This window comes from Lepisosteus oculatus, chromosome 3 (genome assembly GCF_040954835.1).
Source record: "Lepisosteus oculatus isolate fLepOcu1 chromosome 3, fLepOcu1.hap2, whole genome shotgun sequence".
Lineage (NCBI taxonomy): Eukaryota > Metazoa > Chordata > Actinopteri > Semionotiformes > Lepisosteidae > Lepisosteus > Lepisosteus oculatus.
In genome coordinates, this window is record NC_090698.1 from 52,283,506 (window position 1) to 52,301,236 (window position 17,731).

Below are 17,731 nucleotides of genomic sequence, written 5' to 3' on the forward strand. Positions count from 1 at the left end.
TTGTCATTTATATTTGAATAATAGGCTAGTGCTGGGCATTAATTGGAAGATGAAGGGTAAGATCTTGCTCCACCCACTTATTTTACAACAAGCTTAGAGAGCTTTTTGTTATCATCTACTGTTCTAATGTAGTGCAACATATCTCAAGTGCTACTTTGCTTGGTAGTTTTAAGTCCAAATGTAAATTGTTTTTATCTTGATTTTGAGTTTTAAAACACTGAAGTCGTTATGCTTATTTTATCTTGATTATTTGTATATACAGTCCTAAGGAGCTTCATCAAATTGGCAATTGCTTATCAATATATTATTTGAACTGTTCATTATAATTTTTTTCATTTTCTTATTCCTTAGGGCATTTTTATGTGCTTTGTTTGAAGTGTGCACTTTGTAAATAAGATGAGTATTTGTGATATTCCTGTCTGCTGTTGTTGTGTGAGTAACTGTATCACAGGAAACTGATATATTAAAGCAATGAGAAAGTGAGCTATAGCCTCGATTAAAAAATGTAATTTATTTCAGTGTTGGTAAATTATAATATCTGCTGAAATACAGGTAGCAGAGTACACTATGTTGGAGGAACAGCTTCAGAAAACCCTGGCTGATTTAGAAAAGAGAGAAAAACAGCTTGCCTTTTCCGAGACAGAGGTGAGAATCCTGAGAGACTTGAACATCTGCCTTTTAATTCTGCAATTCATAATGCATTTATACCCACTGTCTCTTTGAAAGTTTGCTCGAAATTGTTTTATTCATGCGATCCTCTTTAAAGTACCTCTCCTTGTGTTAAAAGGACTGAATCCCCTGAATTATTTAGATTATTATGATTGATTCCACGTCCAAAGATATAACAATTTATGTTGGTGTGTTTCATGATAAAATGTAATTTTTTCCCCAAAGTAATTACATGCTTTCAGGGACTGGTCTCTGAAAAGAATATGATTATAAAGAATTATTTTTTAAAAGAATAATTTCACTAACTGAGATTTAATGTGATCAGACTGAGATTCTTATGTAACATTTGAAGAAACACAAGTAATATAAACATATCTGTTTCCGAATAGTGCACAGAAAGAGACGATAAAGTTACTTTTAGGGTAACATATGCTATACATCAAAATAATCATGGGAACATATTTGGAAATTGTGTTTGTGTATTGTGTAAAGTATATGTCGGAATATGTTGAAACTTGAATATTCCTCAGTACTGGTGTTTAGCTGTTTGTCTTTATAACAATAGCTTCATAGGCTGCAGCGGGAGATGAAAGCTGAGCATGACCGTAGCCTGAGGGAGCTACAGGACAGCAGCCGACGACTCCGAGAAGACTGTGCCCACCAAGTGGAACTGGAGAGATTAAAGGTCAAACAGCTAGAAGAGGACAAACAGCGTCAACAACAACAGGTAGATGGCAAAAAAATATTCTCTGCACCAGGCCAATGGTCAAATGTCCCAAAGCTGAACTGTTGACCCTAGGGTTCAATTGAGTCATGGCTTCTAGTTTTTCTTTAAAATGTATTAATCAGTGATTTGAAATGCACTGTAGAGCTAATTGATATATCACTAAACTATCACGATATAGACATATACACTATAGTTACATATTACTATCTGTCACTATATAACTATAGCCTGTTATGTGTTTAGAAATCCTGTTTTATGTGTCTTTAATGCCTTTATATTTAAAAGCTCCAAAGTAGAAGCTCTACGTGTTAAAGTCAACTACAGTCAAGAGTACAGTGCACAGCATATGGATGTCTTGCAACCAAACAGCTGTTGAAGAAGGGGAAAAAAGACTTCAACTGCGTGATATGAACTTAAATTTCATAGTCTACACTTGACAAACACAACCTATTTGTGTGTTCCGTGGGGAAAACATAAAAATAACATGAAGTTGAGCAAAATGAGTGAGGAAAAATGAACTGAAGCATTCTGGAAATCCTGGCAATCAACATCAGTGCTACTCCTTCAGAAAAAAATCTGAAAATCAGTAAGACTGTTGGCTTGTGTGTCACTTGCAAAAAGCATGCATTGACCCGCGGTTTGATCACATGTGGTTAATTCTTAAACCGTCTTGCATAGATGCAATCCTCTTGAACAATCCTGCAATGGAAATAGTTTTGGAAGCCATTTAATTATGAGCACCAAAGCATTTTGTGCTACTGTATACCAGAATCCTCAACAAAGGTTTCAAATAACTATGACTTTATGTTGAAAGTACCGAAGACTCTGTGGAACGTCTTTATCTATGGTGATTGTTCTCTCCAAGTGAGAGGGAAACAGCCAAGTAGACAGGTTTAAGTACCTTGGGGTCTTGTTCGTGAGAAAAGGTAGAGGGGATTGACTGACCAGCAGATTGGTACAGCAGCTGCAGTAATGAATACGTTGGGAGACAGAGTATTAAAGTATGAAAGTTAAGGCACTTTAGACTCTATAAGAATTAAATGAGAAAATATACAATTTAACGGTTGGTAAATTCTTCTAGACCGCCTAAAGCAGGCACGGGCACAAGGAGCTTACTGTATAAAATAATCAAGAACGTATGCAGTAGAGATGGTATTAGTTATCAATTTTCAGCACATAAATTGGAATTTGTTTTATGCGGTGTACAGAAGTTTAAATGAAGAGGTGGCTGGAACAACGAATGATTACACCTTGAACAAGTTTGCAAAGGCACCTGCTATAGAAGATGCTAGTCTTCCATAGACCTAGTCTTCTCATATAACCAGAATATAATAATGGGAATAGACATGAGAACCAAAGAGAAGTAATAAACTGCAGTTAAAAACTAATTTTACATTGCACACACACTTATGCGCTCTACTTTTGGAAAAACATACCATGAATGAATGAAACAGAGCTTACAAGCAGGTGAATGGCAGAAATATGGATGTACTTAAACTATGTTAAATAAATCACCATGTCTCAAAAACTACCTAAATGTATAATGCAGAAATTATTTAAAAAATCAAATTGAAGTTAACACTTATAAAACAGCCCAAGATTCAAAGAAAAAAAAAACATATCAGGCTATATGCATAACTAAAAAAATGCTAAGTCAACAATATTTGAATATTGCAAGAAGAATGTACACTTATTTTTTAAGTTATATTGGATAAACTAGAAGATTTAATATTACATGTACAAAATATTTTACATAAGATGTGAAGAGTAGAAAACAAACATTTCCCATGTTATAAAAGTAGCACCATTGGTCATTTTACAGGGGCTACCTTAGTTTAAAACTCATAAATTTCTTGGGCCTAATGATATTTTCCCATTCATAGGATTCATAGATTCATAGTACTTCAATGCTATACTTTGATTGTACTGTAGAGTTGAAAATTCTACAACAATTCATAAAAGATATATAAACCTGAACCAGGAAAAAGCAGATGTATCATTCTTACTGCTTTTATTGGTAAAGTTATGGAAACAATACTAAATTTTAAACTCAGTACTTACTGCTTACAAAATAGCTGAATTAAAAATTACATGAATTTTGGAAGGGAAGGACATGTTCAATTGAAGTACCAAACATCTTCAAACATCTTCAAACCAGTAACAAGGTCAATTGATAACACTGAAGCATACACCAAAATATACTGTAAGTAGATTTTGAGAAAGCTAAGGTCCCTTGTAAAAGACTAAATTCTCATTTTAAAAGCCATAGAAATTCAACTTTTGCTGTTGTATAATTCATAAACTTGTTAAATATGCTAATGATACAAAAATCAGATGAATGACAAACATTAAAACAGCAGCAAAGGAGTGACACATGGATTGGAAAGATACTTGGCAAATGAATTTTAAATGTAAAGTGACCCACACAGGAAGCAGGAATATACAGTACAGGTAGTTCTCAGGTTACATGCTCTGACTTTTGCAAAGCTTTGGTTTAACACTCACAATCAGGTGGAGGTCTGCAATCTGAGCACCAGGCAGGCAACATACCATAAGAGACTCGCTTATGAGTATGACTACTAGTCAAGAGTCGGTAAAAACTCCTCTCCTTCAAGAAACTCTGCAAATGTTACATGTTGCAGGCAACGCCAAATAAAATCCATATATCGCTCATTCATATAATAACCTCTCTAATAACTGAGTATCCCACTATACTTATCTCCCCTTAACTGGGGGAAGAGGACTCCTGGGTGGCCCTGGAGCCTGTCAGTCTACCCATTTTCCTCCCAGCTATTTGTACCGAGATCAAAGGTCTGGATGCAGCTGGACAAGGCAAACTCTAGGGTTTTCATTCTTTTTCCTGTACCTGCTGCCTGCAGTGGACCAGTTAGCTCTCACTTGTCCGTCTAAAGTCCTGTGCCCCATTGCTCTTGGTGTACACACAATTGCCCTAGAGTCAAGTTGTTCTTTGCTAAATCTGTGTTACAGCAGAAGTAAGAAAGCTGGGATCCAAGCCTCTTGGACTCAAGTCACTCAACCAGCTGACAGCATCCACAGATTAAGTCTCAATGGATGTCTCCATCCAGATACCCAGTCATTCATCCGAATTGCAATAGCCTTGTAATGCTATTTCTTTTTATTCATTTCAACTCTTTTGAATCCTGCAGGAGGATCTGTACCACTTCTATCCTTAGCTTAGTTGCTTTCTGCTGTTATTGGGTTCGGTTGTATCTTAGGAGTTGAAAAGCCAGCAATCATCTGTGGACAAATTTAAAGGTGACTAGAAAAAAGGTCCAGGAGCAAAATATAGTAATATTATATATATAGTATAGTATAGTAGTTTTAACTGGTTTTGGGGAAACCATACTACTCAAAGAGGTCTAAGCAATGAGCACTCCTCTTACTATGTTCTATGTGTGCAACACAACTATTCCTCCTGCTATAAACTTATCTCCTATTTTCTATTTTCTGATGCTCTCATACAGGGCTGTACATTATACAAAATGTACTTTTTTCCACATTTGGCAAAACAGTTTTAAAATATAGGTAGTTATTGATCAGCTTAAAGTGCCCCTTGATAATATACATTTTTTTATTACAAAAGGTTAAAATAACTTTTTGTTGTAGCTGACAAAAATGAAAAAATCATGCTTGCATAATAGTTCATTAATGTACTGTATAGTATTCTGCTTAATTTAAAAATTGAAATGTTTAGAAATTGTTTTTCACGTTAAAATTCACATTTTTGTTCAAATGCATTTTCACATCTGATATTCTGTGCATTCTTTTGTGAAAAATTAAGATCATATGACCCACATCCATGACAGTTTTATTTTTGTATTTAAAAATAATTTCATGATATAGTATGTTCCATTTGGTATAAAACACAGCAAAACAGTAAAAGTGGATCTGTGCTATTGTAATAGCTGACCCAAACTCATTGATACATTATATTTTTATGTATTTGTTAGTTTACATTTCATTTTACATTTCATTTAGCACAAAAGTTTAATTTTATGCCAGCAGATGTTTTTCTCTTGCTTAAAATAATTAATTTTCTCCCTGCTTATTTCAAATCTATTTGGCACGTACATAGTTGAGAAAAAGTATATTAGAAATAAACTAATCTTCAAAAGCATAAGTTAATGTGCTTTTGTAGTATAAATGTTTTTGTGTAAATCTGTGTAAATCAATAATATGCTTTCTTTCTAATAACATAATTCCTCTGAATTTACAAGACAATACAGAAGAGTCCATATATTAAAATATTCTTCATGGTTATCATATTTTGTATGAAGGAAAAAAAGGCATTTGTCTACTGTAGGAAAAAGAATGTCATGTTCAGACATATAGTAAAAGCTAACTAATGGACTGCATTGAAAAAAAGTACAGACAAGATGCCACACTGCTTTTTATCTTTGCTTCTTGTGTCAAGATCATGTAAACAGAGGCATTTGTCTTCCATTTGCAAACCAGAGTCCAATATATTAGTACTAAAGTTTCTATACTCCCCACTGGCCTACCCCATTCATTGTGTGCAAGAGTTTTTGTCCCATCTGCTTCATGTCAAATGATAGACTAAAAATCTCTTTTAATGGACACACCACTTTGCAGCAAAGACTAGATTAAGTTGTTTCCTATAGAAACTGTATAATGTATGTATCTTTACCAATCCATTTATCTTCGTCAGGCTATCAAAGGACATTTATGGCACTGTTTATTTGTAACCATTGCCAAAGTATATACCAAAGATATGTAATGTCACTTACAAAGGTTTGAACATACCATTTATTTGACATGATGTGTTGAGAAAATATATCCACTAGTATACAGGACTGAATTGCTAAGGGGAATATTATCTTAAACTGATGTTTCTCACTGTAAGTTGTGGCAGGGAAAAATGTTTTCTTTAGCTCCTTCAGTAACCTAACATTCTCATTACAAGAACTGAAATCCAAACATTTAGTATTAGGTTTCAACCCCTTCTAAAAAGAAAAACACTTTGCTTGTAATTGGACAGTTGCAGACCGAAGTATTGGTGTCAATTTGTTTTTAAAGCAAAAACATGAAGTAATTTTTGTAAAGAAATTTTGTATGTAAATTGTTTTATTTAAAGATTATAGGTACTAAAAATAAAAAATGCATTATATATAATGAAAAGTGTTCTTGTGCAAATTGTTTCATATTTTGATATTCAGGTAATTCAGCATACAGGTAGCCCAAGTATGAGAAATGTAGCACGATTTTTGCATTTATGGAAGACAGCAGTCCCGCAAAAACCTCAGATTACTGCAAACATAATTAAGAACTTTTAACTGAGAGAAGATGGTCAGGAAATTGACAAACGTCATCCTCCCTTAAACCTGTTCATTGTTTCACTAAGAAAGCATGATTGTTTGGTGGAAGAGAGTAGTTTAATTCTCTGTACTGAAGATAGTGGAATTCGTGTGATGGTATGGATTTTTTTTTTCCTTGCCTGGGCATTAGCAACCTTTTATTGTGGAGGGATCAATAAATACTGAAAAATATCAAGCGGTTTGCACTCCAATGTACTACCCAATGTTAGAAGGCCTATTGAGCAAAAGTTTGTGTTCCAGTAGGTTAACGACCCTAAGCATTTTGCAAACTCTGAAAAAGTTACCAGCATGGATTAATAATTTCAATCTTCAGAATGACCTTTATAGAGATGTTGTAGATTGACTTGTAGAAGACTGCTTTTATAAAAACAAAACCAAAGGAAATTGCAGAAGTCAAATCTTTTTGCGGTATGTTGAAGTGGTAAAAATATCTCTGGAAAAGTGCCAGGAAATGCCAGCAAAAGGACTGCGTGCTGGTCCAGACTCAGGGTGAGCATAAAGAATAAGGGTGCCCAAATACAAAATTAGGTTTGGCGTAATTGTAATATTTGTTTATTTTAAACATACATTTCTTTATTACTGTATTTCAATAGTATGTTTAGAATTTAGAGAAATTACTTTCTTTGTGATTTTTCAGTTTGTTTGGAAATGCACAAGTACTCTGTCACCAACTGTATATCTGTGGTGTTATTAATGGTATAACCTGATTAAATGGTCCAGGTTGGGGATATTTAGGTAACCATAGCAGTAAAAATGGTGATCTTGTGCCTGAAGTGCTGGATATATGCAGTATGTATAGATCTGCACATTCTGGTGTTTGCACTGCTACATGAATAATACTGTTAATGGGAAGCTATGAATCTGGATGATAACAGTCATTATTTTTTTAGCCAAGCAATCAATTTTCTTTTATACTTTGGCTATCATAATAAACATCTGATTCATGAAGTACTTCACATTGATAAACAACAGAATTAGAGCTTTGACATCTGTTGAAAACAAAACCAAAACCTTTCAAATATATGTGTGTGTATAGTTAGACGTCCACTGCTACACTCTGTACCTTCTTGTCAAATGTAGCCATATGAACCATCCATGACCTATTTTAGCTGTACAATGTTTTTTTATCTTTCCATAATTTTTACATTATAACTTAAATCATTTTGGCAAGATGTTAGTTTTACTGGCCACCCAGAAGACAAGGGATGCATCTGCAACAAGACAAATATTCTTTGTATGCAATGATTTTGTAATTTTACTGTACAATTAAGGCTGCCTTTTTTTCTGTCTGTTGCAGCTTCAGGATGCAGAGCACAAATACAGACTACTGGAAAAAGAATTTCTCCTGTTCAGGGAGCAGCAAAACACCAAACCAGAAATCCGACTTCAGTCAGAGCTCAATCTGCTGAGTCTTGAAAAAGTAAGAAGCTCTTTGTCATGGCACAGATACTTATCACCAATGGAAGAACGTCTCCTTTTCTTTTTAGAAGGACTAATATAAAGGTTGCTTCTTTCTTAAGGATGCAATAATAGAAACTGAAAATGTCTTAAGAAAATATTTGATTTGTCTGTAGTTATAATCTGTCATTTTCCTTTTTATTTAAAAACTATTTTGGTAATGTCAACAGCACTTTATGTTCAGTTAAAGTAGTAACTAACCACTTTTAAAAACTTTCATGAAAACCTCAGCTTATTATTTTAGTAGATGACTGGGACTGAGTTTCTGCACTACTGTGTAAAATAAACCAGTGCTCCTGAATTCTAAACACTATTCTGGTATGCCAAAATATGTTCTTGTAAAAACCACTATATACTACTGTGAATGAAAAGCATTTTAAGAAAGACTTGCTAGTACATTAATTCATAAGTATAATTTAATTCACTACTAGAGGTTTTCATCATCAGTATTTGGCTTTTTGCTCTGAATATATGATGGTATATGCCATTTAAACGAGCAAAGCTTTAATTAATCATATACAATAATTCTTAAGCATTTTCCCAGACTACATTAATGATATTAGACAATATCCAAGTAATCCCAGTAATGTTTTTATAAAGTGCAACTCTTACTCTTCAGCTTCAGTTAAAAATGCAGATTTACTCACAGAATTAGTATTACTTTTGTAAGTATAGGAAAGGCCCTACTAATTTCACAGCCCTGTGAAATACATAGCAACACATGCTATATGTTGTGTCTACTACAGTGAATTTAGTTCATTTGGAATTGGTTTCAATTTTTCAATTTAAGAAAGCCGATCGTGAACAAAGGTAAGAGTTTAACCACAACAAATGCTTTACTCACTGTTTGGTATATACTGCAGTGGAGGTACAGTATTTTTTCCGGTAATGTAACAGGTTAAACTATCATACGACATTAAGTGAAAGTCATTTAAATTCTACTTCTTTATCCCTGATATCGAGTGCCTTGTTTCTTCTTTACCAAACCTAATCATATGCTGGAAATCTTAATTTAAAACTGAATTCAGGACTACCCCTGAAGAGTGCATTTGTGCAGTTCTGGATTTCAGGGCACGTTTAGCTTGGTTTCAAAATGAAACTAATATAACCTCCGTGCTTAGTATGGTCAGCCTTGGATTGTGTCATTGTGGATTGTGAAGTGGACCTGAACTCTGTGCCATAATTGTGCAAACTGCAAAGCAACTTTTTCATAGATGTGTACACAGCAAGTGTTCATGTACCTTTTTGATCTCCAGAAGCGCAAGGATTAAATCATTTTACATTATTTAATTAGCCATAGTTAGTTGTTCAGGCTAATGTGTTTTTAGGCACATTTAAAACACTTGTGTTTTTTTAGACCGTGTGAATTAAAGTAATTGGGATATTAAGAGTTATATAGTACAATGTAAAGGAGTTTATTGTCATATGTACATGTACACTAGAATTCTTATCCACTCTGTTCTCTCAGAAAATGTATAGTACAGCAGACAACACCACACAATGCAGACAGTCCATTACAAAATGGTTCGTAATACATGGTAACAATCAGAACAATAAATGTTGTAGAGAACAATAAATTCTCTAGCTATAGCTGGGTTTTGTTTGACTGTGCACCTTCAATATGCCTATAGACTTGTAGTTACAGTCGAGCAGATTATATAGTTCAGTGTGAAATTGTTCTTTGAGGATTTTTAAATTTGAATAAGCTTTACCAGATGAATCGCCTTTAATAACCTTGTGATTTCAAATGTTCTCATTGCTTCAATGAGCTGAGTTAGTGTTGAGCACTAAAAATTTCAAATAAAATACTTTTTGCCAAGATGAAAGAAAACATTAACCAATTTTCTTGACAGGTAAAACTGATAAGAGTTTGACAAAACTACAATTTTTATTAGCTTAGAGGTTAAAAGTTTCTTTTTTCAGACATCTTAGGTTTAAGATGTCTAGTTCATCTGTGAGCAACTGTGTAAGTCATAAAATAGCTCATATTTTAAGAAAGAAAATGTTCATCTGCCATAATATTTACATGACATGACATAATGGATTGAAACCATACAGTGCTTCATAAGAGATAAACTTTGCCTGAGCCAGACATTTGTATATATCATCTTTCAGTGATTGTTAGGATTAGGATAATGTTACTACATTGTTTGATTTAATGTGCTTGCTGTCTAAGGTGGAACTTGAAAGAAAGCTGGAATCTGCCACAAAATCTAAGCTTCACTACAAGCAACAGTGGGGACGAGCCTTAAAAGAACTTGCCAGACTCAAGCAGGTATGTCTTGCAAATGTAAACAAAACATTGTCTTTTTTTTTTCTTTTTAGCAGATTCGAACATGACACCAAAACTAAAAAATATATTCAAAAGGAAAGCACACCTACTAATAAAGATTTTGTTAACCGCGACTCCGGACCAAATAGCATGGGTTGGCATTTCTTTAGTTTAGATGGGTTTTTAGTTTTTATCACAGAGGCCTTTCTCAGAACTTCTTCCAGAATCTCCTTTGCCCTTAATTTATTAGCTGTGTTTCTAAACTGTTTGTGCTTAATAGCATCGAGTTTGTGACTACGGTTAGCAATTTGTCACTCTAAATCCTACTGGAGGGCTGACAAAAACATTTCTGTAGACGCTAAAAGCTCTATCAGGGATTGTTAATAACTGTTAAAGACAAACCCCAGCTGGAAAATCTTGATTTTTTTTTTACTTAAGTGCTGGGGAAATGTTAAAAAATGCAACTTAATTTATTGGTTACACTGAAGTGTTCATAACTATAGGTGAAACAGTGCTATAAATCAAATGCATTATATAAAGCATTAGCCACAAGATTAACCATTTTAGGCGCTGCCTTTTGAACTCAAGGAGTTCCCCTTCTTCAGCCTTAGGAGAGAAGTGCTGGAGATAAAGCAGCGAGTTATCGGGTGCTTTCATTCCATATATAGTAGAGTCTTGTGCACAGGAGCCTAAAATGTCACATTCTGTATACATTGATTTCTATTATGTTTTTTTATCTTAGTATTTTTACCAATTACAGGAGTAAAAAAAAAATACAATTCTGGCACCTGACCTACAGGTTCATTTTTCCATCTGTAATTGAAGTGATTTAGCATCTTAGTAGTCTTATGTTGTTATTTCAAATAGAATTAAAATTAATTATCTTAATTCATGTTCGTTACATTTTGAATTATACATTTGTTACATGCTTAAGAACCTCAGAGTTTTTTAGATCTGTTTTTTTATCCTCAATAATGCAGTAGCTTCTTTCTACATTGTCCCATTTTTCTCTTATACATTCTACTCTCTGAAAATCTGGTGATACTCCTGTTTAAAATTACTTTACTGAAGAATTCACGTTTTTTTTTTAAACGCTGGTCACATCCCAATGTCATTTTGCAGAGCTTTTATAGTGTAGCCAGTTCAACATGTGAGGTACTTCCTGCTAGTCGTTTTCTCCATTTCAGTCCTTAAAGGTCTTTTCAAAGGCTAGCATGTCAAATTGCAATCTACACTGAAACAGCAAAACAAAAAATAGTGCAAGTAAGATATGAATTAGCAGAGAAATACAGATGATATGAATTACTCAGTGGGCCTCTGTGGCAAGTTCCTACAACATGAGTTTCTTCTTAAAATTGCCCTTTGGTTGTTTTTAAGAAATGTAGAACATCCAATGCAAAATACCTCACTTTAAAAGAAATGTAATGAGACCTTTAGTTTAATTTTGGGGGGGGGGGCGTAATTAATCTTGTTCAAGTCTTATAAGGAAATTGTTCCGCATAATTCATACTAAATCTTTGAAGAAGCCCAATAAAGCCAGGTCCTTCTGACAGTACAGACATTCCTAACCAACAAGGTTCTTATCTTGTCTTGTAGTTTGTAACCCAATAGATACATTAAAATGATCATTTTGTTGTTGGTTTGGTCAGCCACATTTTTCTATCTTTTTTAAAAGCTTGGTATTTCAGCTTTGGGTATAAAGTGTTATTTGAAATCATCCAGGCCCCCATCTTGACTTGTCAGACCTTAGTTATTTTCAGAAAACTGCCATTGAGTTCAGTCTCTGCTGCTTCCCACAGTCTAGTCACCCCTCAGTAGGAGTGGGAGACTGTGTGGTGGCCAGTATTTGGCCTCTGTTTAATCCAGTGTGTTCATGTTTACAACTTTTCCCTAGATTTATAGACTGTAGCCACCAACAGAAGATACTTGTTTGCTAAGCAGAGTGCCCTTTTCATTTCTTCACCTGTGGCTTTAATATTTACTTTAATCCATTTAAAGCCATTAAGCGCATTCCTCTGCAAAAGGAAAAAAACATTCTTCAAACAACACATGCTATATTCAATCATTTGTTGACTAAAGCTGTTTGAAGAGGCTTGTCTCTGAAGGTGCTCCACATTAACTGTTGCCAAACCATGAAAACAGTTCTTCAGAGATGTTTAAAAAGAAATACAAAGCTAATTCAAAAAAGCCCCAAAAATGTATTTCTGTGAATGTTTTACTCCAGCAAATGTTTACACTAACAGTTAAATGCTTCATGTGGTTTGTTTTCCTGACTATTATAGTTAAACAAATGCAATCCACATTAAGTGTAATTTATTGCTAATTCAAACCCCCCAGCGTTGCAGTACATTGCATTTCTAAGTATGCTTTATTCTTGGTTATTAGAATCAAGCCCCTGAGAGACAACATTGATGGAATCATGCCAGCACCGTGGCACCAGGCCCTGTTCTCCTAGCCATTTGCTTTGTGCTTGTGGAGTGAGTCTTACTTTCCTCTTGTGTCCCAGAGAGAACAGGAGAACGCCATGGCTCGACTGAAGAAGCAGCAGCAGGAGCTTGAGCACATGCGACTGCGGTACCTGGCAGCAGAGGAAAAGGAAGTTGTCAAAACGGAGAAACAGGAGCTGGAAGAGATCAGAAACGAACTTAACAGGTAAAAACCAACCAGCGATCAGAAGCAGTTTCAGATAGAGGCGTAGAGCTTTTTTATGTGAAAGTGTCTTCCATCAGCTCTGAAAATACTTCCTGCTTAATGAGAACTTTCAGCAGCCAAATCCTTCAACTGGAGTTCGGGATTAATACTGCAGTCTAGATCTCTTGAAGATTCATCTTATGTCAACAGCCAATTGTGAATACAAGTGCTGGAGATAGAGATGACCATTCCACAGCAAAATCTCTTGATTCCAGGGAACCTTAAAGTCATGGAGTGTTTTAAAAAGGAATGTCTGATACAAAAGCAAGGCTGTTCCTGTGGCCCTAGGTCACAGCATAAAAAGAAGCCAGGAGGCTCTCTGTGAGAGATCTCTGGGGGAAGGGACTGAGGCTCTGGAGAAGCATAATACTTGAATTACAGAGAAATGAATATTAACCTGTCACTGGATTCAAAACACTATGCTTGGAGATAGAGCTAAAAAAATATTTATTTTGATTTACCGCCTAGACAAGAGTGTTGTATCAAATCTATGGCAGCTAATTAATGAACGAAGTCATTAGCAGCCTGTACTTTGCTCTGTATCTAGATGAATCCACAAATCTGGAAGGCTTAGCTTTATGTCGAGGTGCACGTGTAATTCATTTACGAAGGGGCAGTATTGGAGGCTATTCTGTTTTGCAAGCTTCTTCCTTAACCAAAAAGCTGAGGAAAAGTCTAGTTGTTTCATAGTTTCATCAGCCAGCATGATATTATCTTGTCAAAATGTATTGGCATCTACACTGGGAGAGGCACGTCAGTGACTAGTAGACAAAAGTGGAGTAGTGATGTATAACAGAGTACTCGCTCCTAACTTTTAGCTATAACTTATCACTGCATCAAAATCAAGCTACATTATTGTTTGTGTTTAGGAAATAACCTGCAGCTCTAACGGCCTTCTATTTTTTCCACAAATTCCTGCTCTTTTATACACCAGTTCTCGAACAAACCACCCCATCCATCACATGCATGGTATCCAGTGGTATTAGGCCATTTGTTAAGTTGGTCAGAAGTAAGAATTTATTAATTGTAGGACTTTTATTCTTATTTACAATTTACAATGTATATTTTTATAACATATTTACAATTTGTTATATATTTATAACAAATATTCATAATTAATTTGTATAACATATTTACAATTAAACAAGTTGTTTCAGGCAAAGGAGCTCTTAAAGCCTGCTTTATTCAGTGGTTATGGAAATTAGCACTATGTGATAAAAACATACAATAAAAGGTATGAGTGTCTTTTTTCTCCTTCTCAAAAATACAAAGGAAGATTGTTGTTCCAGGCGTATTCAGACAAAAACAACTGAATTACTTCAGGGTATCATGTCATTACACCATGGGTACACTTCCAACCCAGGTTGTGGTTCAGCTTGAGCTTCCCTGTGCCTTTTAAAAGTATCTGTGGTAGTATTGTTCCTGGGTGGTAATCCCTCCCCCCTCTTTGCAGGTTAAAACAGCATGAAGACAAACGTCTGTCAAGGGAAACAGCAACCAGGACAACAGATGGACATCCTGTCCAGGGCTTGAGTGAAAGCATGGACGATTATCTGAGCAGACTGATAGAAGAGCGGGACACACTGCTAAGGACGGGGGTGTACACTCACGAGGATCGCATTATCAGCGAGCTGGACAGGCAGATTCGAGAAGCTTTGGCAAACAGGGGTAGCAACTGATGCAGGAAGGGCCATCTTATCTCCAACCTTATTCCAGTCTTCTGCTTCCCATCAATGCACCTAACGTGTCACGTGTTAACAAGTTATTTGAAAAGTGTGTACATATTTATACATGTATGTTTGAACGTGTACATTTTGTAGCATTTTAAGTGTAATTTATTATTCTGTATTAATGAAAGTCCTCTTTTAGTATTCCATTTTTTGTAAAAATATTTGACCCCATCACATCGATATGAGCGTAAAGTAAATATTGGCTAACACAGCAGTGGTGAAAATATTTTCTCCATGAAGATGATTATAACAGCTGTAAAAATATAGCTACATTGAAAAGTCCAACATGGAGTTTCTTAAAGTAAAGGCTGCATGTGATTGGGCTTTGTACAATGATTTACATTTATTGCCCTGTTTAAGTTATTTCTCATCTAGTGTTCTCTGCATTAGATTTAAATTGTAGTTCTGCTCTGCGATCAAGTGGATATGTGGTCTCTGTGACCAGTAGAGGGAGCTCTAATATTAAGAAAGGCTGTTCTTGGGGGGGAATAAGGTCAGAACTTTGTTTTTCACTTCAATTTGTCGTTTCACTTAAGTCTGTTGTGTTTGTGGAATACAACATTCTTAAAACTATTTTTATTAATTTAAAAGAGCAAAATAAATTCCATTTGTACAGAATAAAGTTTTGATCAAGCAAATTAAAAATATTTTAAATACCTCTTTGTTTAAATCAAAAATGATTGTGTAAGTTAAGAACAAACAAGATCTGCTTGTGAATAGCTGCGTTTGTAATTACAGTATTTCTCAGACTTCACTGATAGTATTGTCTTGGAAATGGTGCTTTGGAAGTTAATCTAGCATAGGAAATTTAGGTTTACTTAATGGTTTTTCAGTATTTAAGAATTAATGTGACAAACGTATGAAAAGGAGTATAGAATTTATCAGTAGTGTAGTTGGAAAAACTATTTCTGCTAAAAGGTCAATGTATTTGTGCAATCTAAAAGTATTTAAGATATTCTAAATTTAAAGCACTAATATTTTCACACAGCCACAGCAAATTTATAGAAACTTCTGAAAGTTGCCTTTCACTCTGTTTTAAAGGTGGCTTAACACCAAAGCAAAATGCTAAGTACCAAATCATCAAGGGGAAAGTGGGAGATTTGTCCAAAGGTCTTAAAATATTATCGACTTCAACCACCTCGACCTCTAGTGTCAGGGATAGTGAGATATCCTGGTTTTGACTGTGTTTTCCTTCATCAAGATATTTAAGGTTAAAATAATGGTTTGATCCAAGAAGTGTAATACAAATATATGAAATGTGGTTTGGGACCTTAACCAATTAGGCATAATCAAGATACAACATCTTTAAGACTACTGTTTGAAGCTGACCTCATGAATGTGGTGTCTGTGACAGAGCTCCATGGCACATAAAAAGAAGAGACATATTTGGCTGATAACTAAGTGACTCCCAAGTCAAGCGGGACCACATAAAGAAGCAAATTGAGTCAGTCTCACCAGTGTTATGATTAGCCTGGAAAGGAGAAACTCATGTTGGAAAAGAATCCCATCCTATTTGTGAAAAAATAGAAGTGGATTTTTTTATGTTGTGGGTCTTTCCTCTGGTCCTCGTTTCCTACTTAGAAACTAAGAAAAGCTTTTCAGGTTTACCAGACTAGTTTGACCAGAAACAATTGCCTTCTGTCAATAAGTTCAAATTTATTAACTTTGGTAATTCACATTACAATAAATCTTAATTGGTAATCAAAGTCTCTAGTGGTACTGTACTTGAAGACACTTTTGTGAAAGGCTTAATTACTGGCACATTTTCCTCTTTTGAAATAAAGGAACAATGTTAAAAGTGTGCAAGGCTATTGGTCAAATGCAGTATTGTACAACTTTTGTCATTTTGTGATAAAAGACATTGATAGAGGGGGCAGTTTTGTTTTTCAGTTTTGAACAGAAAAGTGTACAGGTGTTAATTCAAGTTTCCAATATTCTTAAAGATATTTAAAAAGTCAAATCAACTTTTTCAAGGTCAGCAGTAAACTATGAAAGGGTAGACATGGTTGAAACCATAGGGAAGTGCATTTAATATTCAGAAGAGTAGGCACTTCTTTATACAAAGAGGTGAGGAAGAATGGAACAACCTACCCAGCAATCTTGTTGAAGTCAATACCATGGCTTCTTTACAATAATATTTAGATGAGATCATTGCATCAATACCCTACTAGAAATTAAACAACCTAAATAAACTAGATGACCTGCCCTCGATTGTTCCAAATGAACTGCATTTTGTTGTATTAAAACTTACAACAGAAATAATAATCTAGATTTCATTCATTTAGACTTAGGAGGAGATTGTTCTCCTGGTGACAGAGGGTTCGGAATGTGTTACATATAAAAACATTTTTTTCTCCAGCTGCAGGCTTCTAGTCACCACGTCTGAAGAGACATATTGTAAGAGATTCTTCCAAGTGTCTGGACTGCTGGCAGGGATCAATACAATGTACTTACTTGTGATCAAAAACACACACAAAAAAACATCTGTGACGTTTTGCTTTAGAGATTTAAAAAACTCAATTTTGCCAGTTAAAATATTTCTTTGAAAATCTAAGTAGGAAACAAAATATTAAAAGACTAATGTTAAGAAAGAACAATATTATACTTTTTTTCTGAAGGGATAGAGGATAGAGAATATCATAATATCATTCCCACTTTTAAAAATTGTTTTACTTTGAAATACGGAGATACCACATTACTTCTCAACCTGTTTGTAGTAAGCTCTGAGGAGCACCACACATGCTTTGACCCATATCCTTCACCAGCCCTGTCTATCTGAGTTTGCCTCCAAGCAATGGAATTAGGATTCAGCCTGTTGGTCCATAGC

At 34.9% G+C, this 17,731-nt stretch overlaps 1 protein-coding gene across 1 annotated transcript in view; it reads left to right on the forward strand.

The window, feature by feature from the left end:
* Positions 1 to 16,610, forward strand: part of cep120 (centrosomal protein 120) — a 37,681-nt gene extending 21,071 nt beyond the window's left edge. Inside the window, exons 16-21 of the mRNA XM_015365786.2 lie at positions 553 to 645; positions 1,235 to 1,396; positions 8,051 to 8,173; positions 10,388 to 10,486; positions 12,990 to 13,135; positions 14,628 to 16,610. Coding sequence (XP_015221272.2) covers positions 553 to 645; positions 1,235 to 1,396; positions 8,051 to 8,173; positions 10,388 to 10,486; positions 12,990 to 13,135; positions 14,628 to 14,853 — 849 coding nt within the window. The 3' untranslated portion in view covers positions 14,854 to 16,610. The remainder of the gene's footprint in view (positions 1 to 552; positions 646 to 1,234; positions 1,397 to 8,050; positions 8,174 to 10,387; positions 10,487 to 12,989; positions 13,136 to 14,627) is intronic.
* Positions 16,611 to 17,731: the final 1,121 nt, after the last annotated feature.